Genomic DNA, 21,113 nt, shown 5'->3' with positions numbered 1-21,113 from the left:
TACTATCTTATTTTAAACAAGATGCCAAGCAATAAGCCAGGATCATTTCTGGCACAGAAACCTCATTCAGAACAAAATTATAAAAGAAAAGCAGTTCCTTTGTCCTGCAGCATGAAAAAGCTACCGCTTCCAGAAAGCTGGTGTTATACAGCTTAAACCCCACACAAGTGTATTTGCCTCTACCCTCAAGAGCCTCATATGGGATGATGCCTGAAAGAAAACCAGAACAGAAAGAAAATAAAGGCTTCCTTCTAACATATCTCACCAGTGGGAGAGAAATGCAGAAGTGTTTAGAGTAGGAGTAGTGCCTCCCTGAAGAGCACCAAGGGAAGGCTGACAGACTGCATCCAAAAACAGTATCAGATGAAGAAGGCTTGCCAGTTATTGTAGCACTGAAATTTAATGGAAGGAAGTCTACATATCTACCCAGCAAATTCTGTCACAGACAGTTTGTGTTTCTTTGCTCAGATGAGCTAAAGCTACTTTGTAGAGTCAGCAGTCACATTGCCAAGAAGATGCAGGAACAGAAGATTCTGATGTGCAGCAATCTTCTAGATAGCATTACTAAACCTTTGTATTACTGACAAAGGTTATTAATGTCAATATTACATGAAGCGGTAGGTGCTTTAGCAAGCATAGTAGGTTATCTTAAACAATGACAGTTTCTCAGATAAATTACCTGGGTAATCATATTAGTCAGATGCCTTCTTGTCTCAAGCTGGACACCAAAATGAATGCCACCTTCATAAAATCTTACAGTAAATCATTAGATCGATATTATTTCCTTGAACAAGTAATGGTCATTTCTTACACCAGAGCATATGGAGCTGTTCTGAATAATAGAGGTAAGCACTGTAAAAACAAGCTCTTAAAGCAAAAACTCCACACCGTCAAACCTTTACATGAAGACTACAAGCTCAGGTCATTGGAGTAAAAGCTAGGAAGTAAACTTCACCAAAGTCTGTCAGGTCAGCCAGAGATACTTCTACTCCATGTGCTTTTACATCAAAGCAATGAAAAAAAAAAAAAAAAAAAAAAAAAAAAAAAAAAAAAAAAAAAAACACCACTTTCAGGTGTTCTTTCACTCAGATGCTCCAAAACTTCAAAGTGGCTGAAAGAGTAGCTAAGAATCCAGATACTTCTTAAAGACAGCATCATGCTGTCAAAAAAATAAGTCCTGAGCCCCCCACCCATCAATATAGATCCATACCGGCAGGGCTTCAATATCTTGTCATAATTACACTCTCAAGAATTTTCTATATGGTAGTTTTGTTCTGAAAGGGGATAGGAGGATTTTGATGTTAGGAAAGCTAGTATTCATGACTATCTATTAAACATCTTTCAGCAATGGAGTATATTAAAATATTAATTCTGTGAGCTTCTCTTCAGTTTTGTTTGAGGATACTACACAGATGTTTTGGAGTCGTTGGGTTTGTTTGTTTTATTTTTGTTTTTTAATAATTTTAAGGGTATCACTTATAAAGCAATGCATATACCAAGTCGTCTATTAGAATGGCATTTGTATAAAAAGTTCCATACACATATATTGTAGAGGAAAAATTTGATGAAATTACAGATTATTAAAAAAGTTAAGATTATTCTAATGAAATCTTTGTTTCTGCCAGTCTCCTTTGTTCCTAAGATAATTTTTTTCTAAAGGTATAAGAAAAGTAATACAGACTTCTGAAACAAATCTTACACACAGGTATGAGAACAGGTCCAAAGTCAAACTAAAAGTCTACATATTCCAATACTTTAACTCCAATAGCAGTTATAAGAAGGAATGCCAAGAAAATTGGTTAAGAAAAGGGCAAGCATGTTTCCACTAGCCTCCACTCGTTTGCAAGCCAAACGTTTTCCTAAATTTTCATTTCTAAGGATGGAGTTTCTATGTGTTTATTAACCTTAAATGGATCTCTCCTCCATGACTCTGTTTGGTCTCCTCCTCTACCCACAGAAGGCAGGAAGGAAGGAAGGGCGGAAGGGAAGAAAACAAATGAACATTTAGCAACACAGAAAGCACTCAAAGATTCAAGGGTCTCTGTTTCAAGCACAATTATTCCTTAAGCATATTCAGTTGCCAAAGAGCAGGAGCACCCTCTTTCAGGAGCTTCCACGTGGCCCAGCCACAAATCTTTAAAAGGTATAGAGTTTACTGACTGGAAACACATGTAAAACAAATGTTGTCCCCATTACAGGGGGAATTATACATTTACTGTAGCCCCTAATCACTAGTTCCAAAACCTAGAAACTGAGCAGTAGTACTGCAGTATAAATGAATGTTAGACTAGGACTCACATGCTTAGCATTCTAATTCCTGGCTGTGCACGTGGCAAATCACTTTACTGCTCTGTGCTTCAGTGTCTCCATCTGTAAAATGTGAATAATACTGCTGATTTCCTTTGGAAAAAAAAATGAGCACTATTAAGGAAAAGTAATATATGGGAGGAGGATACTGGTATTCTTACAGTTGATTTTTACACTGCAGCCTTTGTTGAATCTATTATTTGATAAGTATTAATGGAAAAAAAAAAAAACAAAAAAACAAAAAAAACTTTTTTTTTCTTTCTATTATTGGCTAATATATCTATCTTTTCTACATTGTAACCTGAAGGATCATTGGACTGGAGAAATTTGGGCTGCTATTTGTATCTCTCTTGCAAGTTGCCTGAAGTGGGGAAAAAAAATATCTCTCAGTATCTGAGTACAAAGATAAATCCCCGTTCTATTAAAGCAAACAACAGACAATTTTTTTCCCTAAATGGTTTGTAGTTTTAGCAAATTTGCATATGAAGAAAAGATTATTTTGTTATAGCTAGAACTCTGTTAGAAAATTAAACTGTATCCAAAGACTTCTGTATGTTGTTTACTCCTTCAGGCCTTATTGAGACAGCTTGGTCAAGTATGCATTGAAAAGTATGATCCTAGTATCTAAGGAATGAAGAAAACTTTCCAACTCTAACCATATGTCATGCCTCTCTTAGAAGATATACTTCTCTCAGGAGTCCTTCCTGAGACACCTACCATGGAAAATTCATCCTTGCAGTATTGAGAGAGCTTTCATTTGGAGAGATTCTGACAAAATTTCTCTCTGTGCAGACAGACAAACAAAAGAGTTTGAAGAACATTGGCTCATTTGTGGCATCAGTACAGATAAAGGTGAAAAACAGGCTGACTTGGAAGACCAAAAAAACAAAAACAGCCTTTGTGGCCTCTTAATCTCAAGGAAGATCAAAGGAGTAGATTTTTGCAATACAAAACCTACAGTTAATTTTTTTCTTCTTCTTTTAAGAGAGGGCAAGAAAGGATCAAGCTTTGCAAAACTTTTAAAGCTACTAGGAAGGGTAGTATTTTCCTGATTAACATTTAACCCTTTACTCTTGAAGCCTCCTCCAAAGAGGTTTTGGAATATAGATCTTCACGCATATCAGCTCTCCCTTTGGTTTAATATAGGTCAGAGAAAAGGTCCTGTATTAGCAACTGGAATGGTTTTCTTCCACAGAGGTACCTCTCTCTTACTGTGAATTCCAAAGAACACAAGATCACTATGTTACATAAGAAAGACTGAAAAAAATACAAGATCTATCACAATGAATTAAAAACATATCAGGGCAAGTAATTTCTAATAGTATGACAACTAACCTCCATATCAGAGTTACTAATGTGATTGATAAATTCAATTTTAAGAATTGAAGGTAAGAGAAGACATGAAGAAGGATGAATTTCAGCTTGTGAACTGATGAATTTCAGCTATTAAAATACCTACTTGTGAACTATGCGTTTGGCTGAAATGCTTAGTGAATCTATCTGAAAACATAAACCAGGCAGAAATGTTACTTATACAATACCAGACCACAGACTGAGGAAGACACACGAGGCAAGACAGGCACAGGGAATGGCTTGCCCTTAATTGATCAGGACATACAAAGCACCCACACAGAGATGACACTGCATTTAAACTAACTAATAATAGCAGATCAGTATTTGTTTCTGCTTCAGTGCTTTCTCTCCAAAACCCATCCTCAGTACCTGACATATATTCTACTGTAAAATAATAGGTATGGGTAAAGACTTTTCAAGAAATAAAGCTTTGTCCTCCAGATATTGGTGACCCAAACTCTCAACAAAATATGATACAGCCCTATAACTATTTGTACCTCAAATTTAAAACGAGAGTCATAACATATCCAATATATATTTTACACAGGTTGATTTAATTTTCAAAAGCTGATTTAAATAAATGTTAAAGTAGACACAGGAATATATTTGTTTGGGCTAGCAAAGAATAATGAAAAATTTAACATTTTCAGGAATTAAACTCAAACTTTTTCACTTTTTCATTAGGTAGTGTGTCAATACACCTCAGAAGTATCATGCTTCATGAAATGTTAGAAACAGAGACAGCTGACATTTCACTTATTTAATCCTGAATAAACACAAATGAAGTGACTTTCTTCTACAATGCGTTCTTCATTAAGAAAAAGATGGCACAAGGGTTTTAATTCTTTGTTTACTGAAATTAAATTATTTCTTCACAAACACGCTTCCCTGCAGCCCCACTGCCCCAAAACATATGTTCATATCTATGGCAGAGACTGTTCTTTGGTATGCATTTTGCACATATGCGGTATTATTACAGCTGATCTCCAGATCAGTTGGAGACTTCCAGTACCAACTGCTGTAGGAACAACATATGCACTAGCACTGGCCTCACATCTTCAAGAAAGAGAACAGAAATGCAGTTCTAAACCATCTTTGCAGCGACAGACATGAAAGCAGCAGGGAGAAGAATGGTCATGTGACAGAATGAATTCAATATACACATGGAAAAGGTATCAAGAAATAAATAATTGATTCTCCTCAGTCAAGTTGGTGAACAAATGTACTTCCCACCTACACATGATTTGCACATGTAAAGACAAATATTAAAGAGTAACTGGGTAAGTCTGTAATTCTACAGATGTCTATGTAAGACATCTAAAAACTGCTCTTAAAACAAAGAGTGCACAGAAATAGTAGAAAATAAAGATCATTTCTTCTTAAGGATTGTTATGTTCTGTGCTTTCTAGTTGTAGTTTTGCTAAATATTGTAAGGTTATGGTTTTACTAAGAGGTACAACAAATATTTAAAATTTTCAGTTATTCCTTCAACACCATTGGATCTCTGCAGTTATGTGATGTGGGATGTAGTGACTGACTGCCATTTTTAATCCTCAAGTAGCTATGTTTTCTTAACACTACAGGGACAGTTTTCAAAACACCATGGGATTATAATATATATATGTATTTGTCAAAGGTATTGTTTTAACCTTCTGATTTCCCTAAATTTATATAATTGGAGATATGGGGTCATATGAATAACTGGAATAAAAGATAAATAAAAATCTGATTTTGAAGAATTATCTAATAAAATACATCTTAAAAAGGCCAAGATTAAAAGCCCATTACCTTTAATAAATAACGTTATTTGTGTATTTAATTTTACCAGAAAATTTACTCAAGGCAGAGTCTGTATCTTCAGCCCTTCTCATGTAGACTTCCATGACGTCATGTACAAATGACAACCCAACAACCATAACACTCAGAAGTTCCTTTCTGTGCATTTTTACTTAAACAGAATACTCTCACCTCTATTTCATCCCATTTCAGATCTACAACTTTCTGTCCTGCTTTCGGCTGCCACGTTGGTAACGTCACCGTTGCTCTTGAGTGTGGAAGAACGATGTCGGGTTCCAGTGTGGATGAGACTGGCCTGCTTTGGCTTGGTGGCAATGGTTCCATTGGCTCAGAGGCCGGAAGGCTGCGAAATGAATGCTCACAGTTTGTTCCTTCATAGCCTTCACTGCAGATGCAGAGGTAGCCATCACCGCTCGTGCTGCAGTTGCCATGGTGACAGGGGTTGCTGGCACAAGGGTCTGAAACGAACTGCAGGAAAAAAACATCATATGGGTCAATTACTGCATATAAAAGATGTGCGTATGCTTCACAAATACCATAAAACAAGATTCTTTTCCCCTTCTGTATTTGTCTTCTAAACGTATTTATGAATAAAGCTCATCTTTGATACATCTTAAAGAAAGTAAATTTAAAGGATTAAATAATATAAATTAATCTAGATTCAGCACTGCTCTCAAAATATTGCAAGCAAAGCAATGAACGTGAAATAGCCTGGCCACTGCTCATAACCAGTAATTTTCAAAACAATCTTCAGAGTAACTTGTCTAGGGAAAAGAACAAAAACCTAGAAATTTAAGGCAGTAACAGAAGTAGGAATGGGACATTGACCTCACAGAGGTCACCAGCTCAGGATGTAGCTGTGTGTTGTCAGAGTTCACCTCATCATGCAGCCAGGTTTATGGACATAAATTCTGTTTTATAACAGCCAGGTCTTTTGCCTGCACTTCATTTAGAGGACAGCAGCTTCAGAATCTTACTCGTTCAGGTGCTGAAAACTTCCTAACATGAATGATTAGGGGGTAAAAAATATTATTTTTAAGACAGCATTTGTAATAGAATAGAATGGGAGCTCAGTGATGTGAGAAAAATTCTGTCTTATGCTCACCTGCTTTCCACTGATTTCTGCCTTATCTACCAGCTAGCTTGAACTCAGTTTCTTACATCATCATTGACTTCTAGGTGAAATGTCTCTTCCCTCTTCCACACCAGTGTTCACATCCACAAGGTATTTACTGAATATGCTTACAAACTCATCTCAAGTTTCACCTGATAGACTAAACGAACCAGGCTTGCTCAGTCTCCCAGTGCAGGACAAGCCCTGTGTTAAGGGGGCTGTTCTCACAACTTGCACTCCGAGGCCTAGCACTGCCTTTCCAATGCATCAAGACTTCTGTCTGTCCTGCAGATAGCTTCCTGATACTACCTAAGAAATTTTTGTCTTAGTCAAAGCTACATCACACTGCTGATTCACTGTCACCATCTGAGCAACCAATACAGCCTGGCAGTTCCCTTGGTTTGTCCTCACATTAAATGATAATCAGTCCATCAGTGGAAACAGACATTTTCAGTCTTTACATGCAAATTTCATGCAAGTGTTCCAGTACTGTAAGGTACCTAGTTCTTTCCTGTACAGTATTTCAGTCCTTCCCTGCATAGGCAATGCTGCTTCTTAATATATTTCTCTAAAACACCACAGTTATGATAGTCTTAACAAGTATTTAATAATAAATAGGAATTGCATAAGCTTTATATATCATTAATTTGAAAATTCCTATCCCTCTAGAAATGACCTGGGATAACTTTACTTATAGCAAAACATAACAGTCACTTAATGTCCCTAATTTCAGAATCCTCAGAGATAAAGACAGGTATTGAAACTACGCTAGGAACTTTACCTTCCCACCGGTTCAAAGGCCACGTATCAGGGGTAACAAATCCTAACGTTACATTTTTTACATGTATCTGAAACAGCACTAATATTGACCTCTGTAATATTTTTAGACAGAAAACAGAGGAAACTTTACTATAAAAGTTAATTTTGGAAACAGTTAATCATGAATGTTAGATTTTGCACTGACTGAGGCAGGAGAGTTACAAGCCATGGAAGACAGTCCAAAATATACAGTATCCTTGCCTATCTTGTCACTCGGTTATAGCTCTGAATGTTATTTGCTTTGCATGGGGACACATCTCATGCATATTGAATGATATATCTGACATCAGGCACAAACTCTGACTTCTTTATTTTTAAAATCCAACTGTATATTGAGTTTATATATATTTAATATATCAAGAATCAAAGAAGCATTGACTTTTGTGGTAAAGTTGGCTTATCTCCTTAAAGTCTCTTTGTCCTTCAAATCAATAGAACATCAATGTTGTCAGAGAACGCTTTCTAGACCACCTCTCAGTGAGAGAAAGGACAAGGACAAGGGCAAGGGACAAAACCCAGCTTGTTCTATAGTTTAACTATATTTTAAGCTTGCTTTCAGTTCCAAGTAGAATAATTTTTTGTGGCAATTTTCTTTTCCTTTTAGAGCGTTGAAGATAAAATTGTTGAAATGCGAACAAAGCCCAGTTCAACTATTGTTTGGAACAGTTTTTCATGTTCTGGTGGCTTGGACTGGATCTGAGTTTCAAAGGCATGCAGCTCTCCTATTGTTAGATAAGCTCTTTACTCATTCTTTCACAATTAATCCAAATTTACCTTAACTCGTTTTGATTAATGAATCAACATTCATTCTGCTCTGAGGAAATTTAATTGTTTTTGTCACACGTGAAATGTTAATGTTATTACTGGCAAACCCTAGGAACGCAAAAGCAAAAAATCTTTTCAAACAGTCACAAAGGGCACTTTTTTCCTCTCAAGTCAATATATCCATTCATTTTACAAGCAAAATAATCAGAAGTGTGCTGTGATGGATGTTCCTTGCTGTAAATGTTTTTGAGCTTGGCCAAGCACTGAGCAGGAGGAGATGTGCTTGCCAACAAGCACTCCTCCTTGCTGTCCGTGCCACACACCGAACACCACCGGCCTTGGGAGCTGCCACTAACATTCCCCACACGCTGCAGTGAATACAGTTAAGACTGCTTGGTTTATACGAAGAATTAAAATTGTTGAGCGTAGGTGGAGAACTTCACTACATGCTTTCTCAGAATTGAGTTTTATGAAGTACTTCATAAGAGTTTTTAAGATACCTTTCCCCTTTTTTCTAGCTACTATCAATTCTAAAGCTCTTTTTCCTTTCAGGAAGCTTGTCAAAATGAACAAATGTTCATTTTGCATGTAGATTCTCTATTGAACCAAATAATGTTTATTTTGATTGGTGGTTACAAAGAGATGAGGAAACAAAACTGATTAATTGGTGTTGGTTATGGACTTTCTGTGGCCCTGTCTTAGGTGGCAGCAATGGTTCTGGAGGGCTCTGAGAAACAACAGGACACAGTGGACAACACACCTACAGCAGAACAAAAAAAAAAGGGTAGCAAAATTTCAGGGCTAAACCTTCAAAGAACTTTTGAAGTCCACAGAAAAAGAGTAAAAAACTTCCTTGATTTTTTTTTTTTATTTTTTTTTTAAGGCATTCCTTGTGAAGTTCACAGCATTTTGAAATATTGCTGCACAGAGGACACAAGTAACAGGTATCAACATAGCTACTAATTAAATAAGAATGTATTAATAAGAATTATTAATTACATAAATTACATAAGAATGTAACACTACCAAAAATCCAGATGTTAAGATGTAGAATTTCAATAATCTTGATAAAGTATATTTTGTATGTAAGTCTCTTGTTGGTTTTATCCTAATTTCTCTGTTTAATAGTCTGTTTTCATAATATATACATTAACTAATTAGGTACATTCAGCATTTCAGTAGTTAGCTGACAAAGCTAAATTAAAAATCATAATATCTATGCTCATGTAATTGCTATCTCTATGTGAACAGATGTAATTTTAGAGTATTCTTCCAATAAAATCCTAAGATTGATACATATCAAGGTGGCCTTGATATTGCAGTTCTTTTTCCAAAGGCAGATAGAATATTAACACAGGTACTGTACAAAAATGAGGCTTGTTTAAGAATCACATTCACAAACATAGATTGTTAGATTGTTTGCAAGTCAGTCCAATTGTTTCCTAAGGTTTTAGTTTCAGATAAAACACAGCAAGATGTATATCCGCAAGATCTTTTCACCAGTACTCTTTGTGGTGACACCGATTTGTCATTTAATGCTCACTCAGTGTCTCCCCAGGGTGGTTGCACTTGTTCTACCTGAACATGGTCAGAAAGGACTCTTGGGAGAGCTTCAAAAAATAAAATAATAAACCTAAAGAGAAGGTTAAAATGAGCTGCTAAACACTATGCAAAACCTGTCTCCCATTTGCAAGCCTCCTCTCAGATATGTTTGTAAGAACTAAGTTTTGGTTCAGTTCTTATAACCATTTCTTACAATCACAGATTACCTTATACCAACTTCTAACTTAGCTTTGGTAAAATATGGAAAGAAACATAGGGAAGAAAAAAAAAAAAAAGTACTCAGGTTAGGTATTCAGCTAATTTTTTAAAATCATTCTATGTTCTGATTTCTAATCTGCTAACAAAGCCAAGCTGCCACAACAATGTCAAAGGCTGGCATTTTACATTTGTGTTCAGCAGCACTCGAAACCTCCAAAACCATCTTCAGATATTAAAAGCCAACAGAGGCCAAAAGCCACTGGCTTTGGATCCCTGAGATGTTTTTTTTCTACGTAAAGAATGAAAGTTATGGTTTTCAAATACGTAAATTGATTTGAGCTGGTTGTAATTTAGACTAAATATATTCACCTTCATGTGTTCAGCTAGAAACAGATCTTAAGAGAAATTTAAAGCAGTAGAAGAAACTGGCACCTACATTGTTGAAGAAATGCCCTGATACAAAAGCAGACAACTGCTCTACAGGAATAGATCATGGGAAGATCCACCCTGTACTACCAGCCCAGAAAAAGGATTGAATGCACCAACTTCAATCTATGCACTATACATTAAAAGCTACCAAATTCTGAATACTTTAGTAAGAAAATAATTAAAACCTACACTCTTAAGATATTATCAATTTTTTTCTAATACTTTAAGCAGAAAAAATCTTGCAACTGTTTTATTCTTATATGCACATCTGAAATATCATACCATATTTGCATATGCAGCAATTTATGAAAAAAATGGAAACAGATTTAAATCTTTTATATAGCAATGACAATAAAGATTATCTAGAAATGCAATCTCTTTGAAAAAATGGTTTATGTTCAAATTATTATTTAAAGTTAGTCTTATTCAAACCTTCAGTCCATTGAATTTTTAAATCCCACAATAATTGTTAATGCAAAGTAGGAAATGGAAGACAAGAAAACAGGATTAATTGAAATAGAAAAAAAAAAATCAGATGTTCCAAAGAGTGTCCACAGAAGTATGGAAATTAGTAAGTTAAACTAATGATTCCATTCTATTTTACGGAAATACATTTTTAGGACTTAGTGGGCCTCAAACAAACAATGTGGGTTCAATTTCTGACTCCCTGAGACATCCTGCGTGACCAGGGAACAAACAGTCAGATTACCTCCACCTCTTTTCTAGCTAAAATGGAGATTACATTTCTTTCCTCACATCCCCTGTGTTATTTGAACAGAACAATTTTTTTTCACAATGGGAAGCACAGGGCCAACACAGATAGGAAATCCCTGGTGGGAGTGAAATACAAATAAATAGAACAGGGAAACACAACAAGGCTAAACCTGTGACCTGTGGCTATTCACGTTTGTTTATTTCTTATTCCATCTTTCTTGTTTCTTTCTATGGCTATTCAGGTTTCTACTGAACACTTGTATGCTTAGACAAACAGAGGTGTAAATATAAATATCCAGAAAAAAAAAAAAAAAAAAAAAAAAAACACTTTAAAGTTAGTAAATATTTATAGTGTATATGTTCTTTTCTAATTAATCCTTGAAAGACAGCAAAATCCTATCAATACTGCATGCTTAGACACTATGCTTATCATCAAAACAAGGTCTGCTTGAAAACAAGCAGCTTGAAAAGTATATTAATTTTCCAATTATGAACAAAATAATAATAATGACAATAATAAATACATAAATAAAAGAGTGGTTTATGCCCTGGGCTCAGAAAGTTAGGATGAATGAGATCATCTCATAAGAATGTAAAAATTAACCAGTATCAGCACCTTGGCACACACAGACTTCTCCACCTTAAATGTTCCTGAAAAGTTACCTTCAAACACTTTTGCATATGTTTAAGAACAGTCTGGCTACCTACACTGAAGTAGTTCTCCTACCATATGTGGAAAAATATAGTACTAAGTCATGGTGAAATATTGCCTGACAGGACACGGTGATGACTTGCAACTTGATCAGGTACCACCGTGTCCATACAGGAATGAGAATGTCACAGTTTGTCAGATTAAAAATAAGTAAATAAATAAATAAATAAAAGATGCCTGTATGGTACTATTTCTAACTAGAAGTAGCTATTGCCTGCTGTGAACTACATCAGTCTGAGCCTTGGGTATCTGCAACTTTAAAGAATAGGCAGGCCACAAAGTATTGGAAAGTGCTTTATAATAAAGTCCTGGAAGTCAGAACAATCAGGACTTTTTTTCCCATCCTGGAACACCATGTAAGCAAGGAGAAAAAAAAAAAAAAACAACACCTTATATATTGCATAAAACATTAATATGGCAACTACATCAGTTTCATTTATTAGATACTCACTACATCTGCAGCACAGTGGGAATTAATCAAAATTTAGAAAGCTAATGTCAAAAACAGTATCCTGCTGAAGTGACAATGTAAGCAACATTCTTCTAGAAATAAACATTTACTATTTTCCCTCAGCAGTTCCACTCGATGCCCCAGCCCATCAGGAAAGACATCAATAAGTGCAATAAAGAAGAGAAACCTTTATCAGATAACTCAGAACATGATTCTTTGAAACACCGTTAACTGTGACTATTTTGGATTGCTTCCAAGCTGCCATTCTCATCCTATGAGTTTTGAATACCCAGAGTAATGAAACTGCCAGTGAATGTAATAAATGGATAGAAAACATTTTCTTTACTTCAGTGAAGCAGCAAAAAAATGCCTAAAGAAATTGTCTGTCTAATTGAGACCAAAAGCATGGCTGCCCAAATCTATTTGGAAAACCAGCAAACATAACAAGGCAAATTTTAAACAACATGATAGATTTTAAAAGCAAAGTGCCAGCAAATGGATAAGCTACCCTTGCATAATAAGTTACCATACATCAGCTGCTTTGCTATACCTATCCTCAGGCACAGTCTAACCTTGAGGCATACTGAAATAACTACAAAATAAATTGAGATTGCTTTCTGCCTGCCTCAACAAAAGGAAAATATCTACTTCACAGTAACCATGGAGTACTGCTAGATGTGAGCATACACATAAATAATTATTGAGAAGCACTTTATAGTTTTTCCTCAGCTTTTCTCATCAGATTATTGTTAGTACTGTTTTTTGGTATATTTTCCTATATCCCGCTGGGAAAGGCCATTCAAATTGTTTGCTATTTCTGTAGATACAATGGATTTAATATTACACTTCCAGTAGACAAGCTAAACCGACTTACCCTGTTTTTCAGCAATTCCTGCACTTACATGTAGCCAAGATGTTTTTTTTAAAAAGAAAATGAAGACAGAGTATCCATTCTGAAGATAAAATAGGTCAACTACCTGGCAGAAAGAATATAGGAAGTACCTATAGATCTGTAAAGATTAGCAGTGAAGTTTTTTTACAGCTCAGCATCATCTCATTTTACTCTCAGTAAGTATTGGCAACCTACAGTGTCATTGTTGAACAGGACCCCAGTGGCACTCACATTACTGCTGGTAAAACTGACGGGTCATTCTGAACAGAAACCATTAACTTCATTACAGTAACACAACACATTGTTTTGTTTATATCTTATGCTATTATTTCATTATGAAAACATCAAACAGTGAAAGAATCATCAATGGTGTCTTTATTCTTAATATTGTTTCCATTTTCAGAAGTGTTTTTTTCTTGCATAACAGTCGGGTGCACAAAATATTTTATGCTAGGAAATTGTGATATGCGATGATATGAAAATTCATAACATATTTACTTCTAGAATGACCTTTCTACTAGTTTCAAACACATCATTCACTTGTGAGAGACTGAAATTAAGTAAAGACCATTCCTAGAATATACTTCTTCATATTGTTCTAGAAGTCATTAATTGATCTTAATGATATGTAGCATTCTATAGAAAGAAGCAAGCAAATATTCCAACTCATATGCAAAGATTTTAGAAGATTTTTAAAAACAAAAGATAAACCAATTCAAATGAACTTAACTTTGAAATTAAACATCTTGAATCAACATAAACATCAGCAGCATGATATAGCCTCTATTCAGGTATGTCAACACATGCCAACACATGAACATGTTCTCTCAGCATTCTCTGCATTGCTGTAGTGCTGTGTTACTTCCCATTATTGCTATTTTAAAAACTTTTTCCTGTGCATATTATTTTGGTTTTAATCATTTGGGCCCTGGATTAGAACTGCAAAACCCAGCTAAATTTTGCACGTAGTTATTGGGGGTAAACACTTCACGTTCAGCAGAACTGACATCTTAAAGGGAACCAGAGAAGAGAGATGCCAATCTGACGTAGTTGCCTTCAGTTCTCAGTTTGGTCGTCACAGAAAGTAGGATTCGCAGCCTTCTTTCTTGAATTGGGAACCTAGACAGATTTTCTGGTTACAAGTGATTAACTCACTTGTTTTTTCTTTAAATCAGGGTCGGAGGCAATGTAGAAAAGTCAGTGTCTTTGTCTCATAACCAAAGTGTCTGTCTGCACGTAAAGAACAATTGCCAAAGAGTTTCAAACCAACATCCCCTAAGAATTTATCATTTAATGCAAAAGTAATTGGATTAAATATTTGAACAGAGATAAGAACCCAAAATTTCTCCGCTCCTCCTTGCTCGCACTCCATCAGTCAGTCCCGCTGACGCTCCTTCCCATCCTCACTCACTGTGGCCCTGTGATTCTTGCTCTGTGAAAGCAGTTTGAACTACAAAATTTTATCTCACATTTTGTGACAGGCTGAGTGAACTTGGTTACTTCCTGGCAGCTAACACACAGTAACTTGTTAAGAGATGACAGCAGCAGCATATGCCTGCACCTTGAGATCTTCAGATGCATAAAATAGGTCTCTATATTCGCTGGCTAGAGGTAGTGCCTTTTTATCCTCAATTGAAATAGTTATTTTGCCCAAAGAGTATTTCTTTGTGTCATCATTAAAGTCAGTAGAACAACCTTTTGGGGAATGTCTTTTTAAACCAAATTTATCTTGCACTCCAAAAGACCTTCTAAATTTTCATTAGGAATAAACTTGATGATTTACATAACATACACAGTAACAATTGTTTAGGGTTTTATCTTTCTAGTCAATGCCAATATATTTTTTCTAATGTCAGGTTTTGATTATTTTCTTATAATTTCAGTCTCTAGATCACTCTCATGACTTCTATTTATAATTAGACTTTTCATTTCTTTAGTGCAGAGGCCCAGTCTTCACGCTAGGAAAATTCAGACTGGAATCTACCTCAAAAATCTCAGGTTGAGGGAAATGGAAATTTTGAATTTAGCCCATGCCTCTGGAACAGTGGCATCCATTCTCAAGGCTCCTGTAGCAAGTTACAGGGAACCTGTCATTACAAATAACAGAATTACTCCTCAGTGTGCTTTTATTTATTTATTTGTTCCTCTTGATCACATCAGAGATAGCAAGCAGAAAGTTGTTTGTCATAAGATCTTCCTTCTGGCGTGCCCAGGATACCATTTATACTCATTGTTCAACACGATGAAAGATACATCTAGAAAAGGTAAGATGACTTTCAGTAAAGTAGTGCCAAGCAACCAAATTCATCATCTATCATTTCAAATCTGCCCTAAAGAATGTAACTGTTACCAAACGCATTACAATATTAATGAACACTGCCTGGAAAGGACTTATCTCCCCTCTAGATGAAGATGTTCCCCTTTGTTAGTAATTATTATAGTGGGGTCTTTTGTGCTAAACTCTCTCTTAGGAATCTTTGGAATACACAAAATCAGATAAAATACAGCCCATTTTCCTAGGACTGTAGAAGGCAGGTCTGTGACCTAAACAAGACCTTCTATGAATTCACTATATTAAAAAAAAAATCATATCTGTCACCAAATTACACAGTGTGCACACCATCACTTTGCTGTCCACTACAAGCCCAAGGGACAAGAGTTGTAGGTTTTTTTAATTTTTTTTTTTTTTCGGAGGGGGGTGTGTGGGGGGGGGAAGGGAGGGTTGTTTTTGTTTTATTTTTAAACAATACTGTTCTAGAGCTTCTATCACTTCTACAAATTTACCTTTTGGTCGATTACCCTCACTAATTAGTAAAGACTAATTGCAACTGAGCTGAAACATGTCATGGGTCATTCCCCATGTGTTTTTTGGTTTGATTTCACCAAATCTTCTTCGTATGATTTCAAACCTGCAATCTTAGCTAATAATCCCTATACTAATTTATGTTTCTGTTATGTAAATCACACAGTCCCTTATTGTTTTGATGCTATGAATTATGTTCATCATTTTTTGAACTCAACAATACTTCATTGCATCTAAAAACTGATGGCAATAACTAAATTGCAGAACTTTTGTGCTGAATGAGGAAATGCTCCTTTTGTCTGATTTAAATTTTCTGCCTGGTAATTTCATTATATATCCCTACCCCTTATTCCATGAGATTTATTAAATATTCTTTGCCTTTACTGGGTTAGGCACAAACTTTACGAGGTTCTGTACATTATTCTCCTGCACACATGTAGGATACACCATGACAATTACCACATGAATCAAAAAGGTAAGGATTTACAGATCTGATCATGATTATGCTGGGAAGCATTGTAAGTACTACAGAGACAACAGCAGCAGGATTCTGTCTCCTGAAGATGGATTTAACAGCTTTTTGTTAATTGGAGTCCAGTATGCATGTTTGCATTTTTTATTAATTTTTCTGGATTTTGTACGTTTGCTTGTTATGGTTGGGTTTGGTAGTGGGTTTATTTTGTTTGCTTTCCCAGGATTTCATTAATTCTTGTGGCACAACATTCATTTTTTGGTGGCAAACATCAGGGCTTCTGAAAGGTACACTACCACAACCTCCTTCTGAAACAGCTGCAAGAATTCAAGGGAATTTTCCCTGCTACTGTAAAAGAAACCCAGGTTGTTCCTGTCATTTTCAGCCAGCCTATTGCCTCCTGGTCACATGCATTCATGAGGCACTTGCATGCCTCATGTCTCTCAAGGTTTATCTCTCATGTTAGTCACAATATTAAAAATGCTACATTTCCTGTTGTAACTGCATTGAAAGCTGATGGTTTAGGAAACATTTGAAGAGGCAGCCAAGCACTGAGTCTACAAATAGCAAAGCAGTATAGTCTGTTTTGCACAACAGTATCTCTCTAGTGGCCCACCCAACTTGGTAAAATTCGGTTTGGACATGCATGGATTTACATCACAGGATGAGACAGAATCTTTTGATACATGTTAAATATTCTTGAAAATTATTGAGAACTACACTTCTACATCTTGCAACAGTATTTCATTCTTCACCTTCAACAAACATATAAATACTGAAACAAACTAAATAAAAAATTGGGAAAACTGGAAAAGAAACGTAAGTATTTTAAACCTCTGTTACAGGTGTGCCATATAGGAAGCTTCAGATGATAGGAAAAAAAATGATTCATTAAATCCCTGATGTGCCATATCTTACATATCTTATTGTGTCAGGTTACATTATATTTTAAGATACTACACAACGGCTATTCCCTCTGAGGATGGAAAGTACAATGGGGTAGGAAAAGATTCTTAATGCTGTATCTGCAAAATGACAATCAACAACATAACCTCATTATGCTTTTATTATTATTATTATTATTATTAGTCCCTATTCCTGAATTGTTAGTTGCTTCAAAAATTCTTTTAATTCATATGAATGGTTAACAAAGCTGACAAATTTCCTTACAGGAAATTTTTTGAATTAAAGATGTTTATGATATTTTTCTGAGATATAAGATTTAAGACAAAATTATCTTCATAAAAGGTTCTGTTTAGTAATTCCTCATTTCTCAAAAACAAAATTCATAGTGTGGAACAGGGACAAGTCCGAAATCAGACAGGAAAGAAATGCTGATTCTAGAACAAGAACAAAAGAAGCTAAGAGCAGTTAATCGGGAGAGCTAAAATGTATTTTGACAACACAAGAGAAAGAAGTATTACGTTAATCAAAACATCTAGTCACAGGATCTGTTTGACTTTCTAACATTGAAGAAGATGAATCATGGGTTTCAGTTCTTTATAGCAACAAGACAGTTACAGATGAAACAGAGGGAGAAACATGGTCAGTACAGCTTTCAGCACAAAGAAATTGATTTGTGTTGCAAAGACAGAAGAATACAAGTATTTTTTGTATATAAATACAAGTATTTTTATGTATATTTTTATGCTTGCTAACATTCTCATGTAAAATCATAGAATAAAAGAACTATTACTCCATGTTTTCATATTCCCATGTAAAATCATGAAAAATGAGTCAGCACTAAATACTCGCTAGGCTTTGTGCTGTATCTTTAACCTGAAATCTCCACCTAAGGACACGTCCTTGAAGCATTCAGCTGCAAGACACTCATAGAATATGAATTACTACCATTAAAAATGAAAAACTAAGAAAGAACTGTAATATGAGTATTACTTTCTGAAACATTGGAATAAAGAGGCAGCTGGACACTGAATGCAGAGGAAAACTAGTTAAATTCTAAACCAGTTGAAGACAAAAATGTTATTTATACATACATACCATACATGTATAAATAATCCACATCATTGCTTTTACTTACAAGGTTAACACTAGAAAGAATTAAGAAATCCATCTATTGCAGGGCACACAGCAGAAAGTCTTTTTAGAACTATTGAGACATCCTGTTTGCAACAGAAATAACTAGTCTGGGGGGCTGATCTAGTCCCATCTTTCCCCTCTTCTGGAAAAAATCAGGCTCTTGCTCAGCTTCCGAAAGGCTTTCTTGTGAAGATCTTCAACACTCCACTACTACTTCTTGTTCAAATGTTTTGTAAGGTGTCTATAAAAGCTGAAATATATTATGATTGCAGTGCCATCAGAGGACACCTACTCCAATAACATCCTTGAAGACTACAGATCTTTAGACCCTCCTTTTTTTTTTACTTTTATTTTTATTATCCAATGGATAGTCTAACATACATTATAACCTAGCTGCTAACAAGCTGTGGACTTAATCACCCCAGAGTAAGGAGGTGTCAGATATATATATATATATATATATATCCATCCTATAAAGTACTGTTACTCTACCTAGAAGGTATTAGGAATTAAGTGGTCAACAACTCTGATGTCTCCCACAAAGTTCTGGTGGATATTCACAAACATGCAGACCTTCATAATGAAGCCTGGATTTCAGCAGCATTTGATCATTTGATTTGCTGGTACAAGTTTTAATATTGTCTCTCTGTCAAAATTCTTAGGCACACATCCAAGTGCGACCCCAACCTCTCAGTCCCATTTGGTGGACACTATCATCCAAATGTCCAAGCACTTTGTTTCAGGAGAAACTCCCTCGTATCTTCAAAAGCTATTTCACTCTGGACTTGCTCAGCTCATTGTTTGCAACCAACAAAGAAATGACGGTGAAGTGAATTAACACTCCGGCACTGAGATTATATGCCCTTACTTTACCAGGAGAAAATGATAGAAAAGAAGTACAGCTGGATGAGAAACAACAACATCTGAGCAAAATTCCTCATCAACTCTGCAGGCTATCCTAGGAAGCTTGGGTTACAAGGCAGTCCTGAAGCCTTCTTACTGCACTTTGTAAAATCTACTCTCCCCTATAAAATGGCTGAAGAAAAAGCATTCTCTTTACAACCTTTTCTATCTTACCAGACCAATGTAATCTTTTTCTCAAACAATCTGATGTTTAATTACAAGCTTATCTGGAAGGATCAATACCTCTTGGAAGTAACCAATTCATTATTGTACTTTTCCCGCATTTGATTATGAGAAACTCAAGTCAGTTTTAATTATTTGCTCTGTATATGCATCCACAGTTAATAATTCCTGAAATTCCAGGACCACATAGGGGAGGAGAAAAAAAGACAGAAAGAAAGAAAGACAGGAAACAAAACAAAACAAAAATCATTAATGGTCTTAGTCTCATAGTATTTTCCTTTTGATTTTTATGACAACCAGACACATACTAAGTCTTCGTGGTCTTGGTTCTTAAAATTAGTGGGTCAAGTGTACATAAAAAGTTACTTCTATTCTTATGGCCTCCTCTGACAAATCACTGACTTTCTGTGACAACAACAGCAAAAAAAGGACAAATAAAATGTTAAATTCCCATTGAAATCAGATAAACCATTGTGTTCATTACTGCTTTCAGCAAGATTGAATTTGGCTCATTATCTGCTTTCACCATACCAAACAGATAATAGGGATGGATCACGGGAAAGCCAAACACAAGAAGTCAGCCTCAAACCAGTATCAACAACTCCATAAATAATCAGCCAGAACAAATCTATTTAAAACACAGGTATATACAAAGTCTAATAATTATACTCAGAGCTGTCATTTCTCTAACTTCACTTCCATTTAACTATTTTGAAAAAATAATTAAAAAAAAAAAAAAAAAGCATACCATGAACAAACTGGTGCCTAAGACAGTTTGACTGGAATTGAGTGACTACATGTAGCCAGGTTATTACTAGTCCAGTTCTGGCCAGCCACACTGATTTACTGTCTCTCAGATTGAGACAGTAAAGAGAAGCCCACGAGTCATAGAAATTTTTATGGGATCTTTGTCTTTCTAGGCTTGTATGTCAGTATTGAATTTGGAAAAAGTGAGAAACTGAAAGATAAGAAAAAAGCAGGTGGCTCTTGCTCAAGCTTTGCTACAGAGCTTTGCCAATATATTTCCAGCTTGATTTGTCACACCTCTGTTATTTTTCTATTAACGTTTAATGGAACAGACTGTATATTTCATAAAGACTTTCAAGAATAATTTCTTACACAGAAAGATGCCAAGTAAGGACAAAATAATTAGCAATTTCATTTTAATTAATTATCTAAAACAAGATTTGAATGTTGATAAGCCATAGAATACTTCTCCAGAAAACCTAAAAATGGGAAAAAAAAAAAAAAAAAAAAAAAAAAAAAACACCTTTAGACTGGCTGATTTATGAATTCCTCACACTGTGATTTGTTTAAAAATAATACTGAAATATTTACATACCTCCTCACTCTACAGCAAAATATCAAAATGCAAACTACTTATTCTAGTCACGTGGGGAGATTGGTCAGTATTATTTACGTCAGAAATAAAACTAAAAATTTTGGGGGGTATCTTAACTGCATAACTAACCACAGAAACCTTCCCCTTCACAAAACCAGTTGAATTACAGCAAGTCGTGTTGTAAGCATATGCAATGTTCCTTGGTGTGTCATGGAGCACTGTGGAAAACAGCCATACTCCACTATAAGCGTGGAAG

The 21,113-nt window shown here is 35.4% G+C and overlaps 1 protein-coding gene across 1 annotated transcript in view; it reads right to left on the bottom strand.

Annotated features, from left to right (window-relative positions):
* Positions 1-21,113, bottom strand: part of DNER (delta/notch like EGF repeat containing) — a 119,970-nt gene that overhangs the window by 68,848 nt on the left and 30,009 nt on the right. Inside the window, exon 2 of the mRNA XM_032193157.1 lies at positions 5,629-5,925. Coding sequence (XP_032049048.1) covers positions 5,629-5,925 — 297 coding nt within the window. The remainder of the gene's footprint in view (positions 1-5,628; positions 5,926-21,113) is intronic.

The sequence above is a fragment of the Aythya fuligula genome, chromosome 9 (genome assembly GCF_009819795.1).
Source record: "Aythya fuligula isolate bAytFul2 chromosome 9, bAytFul2.pri, whole genome shotgun sequence".
NCBI classification, from domain to species: Eukaryota; Metazoa; Chordata; class Aves; order Anseriformes; family Anatidae; genus Aythya; species Aythya fuligula.
This window is presented reverse-complemented; position numbering and strand designations above follow the sequence as displayed.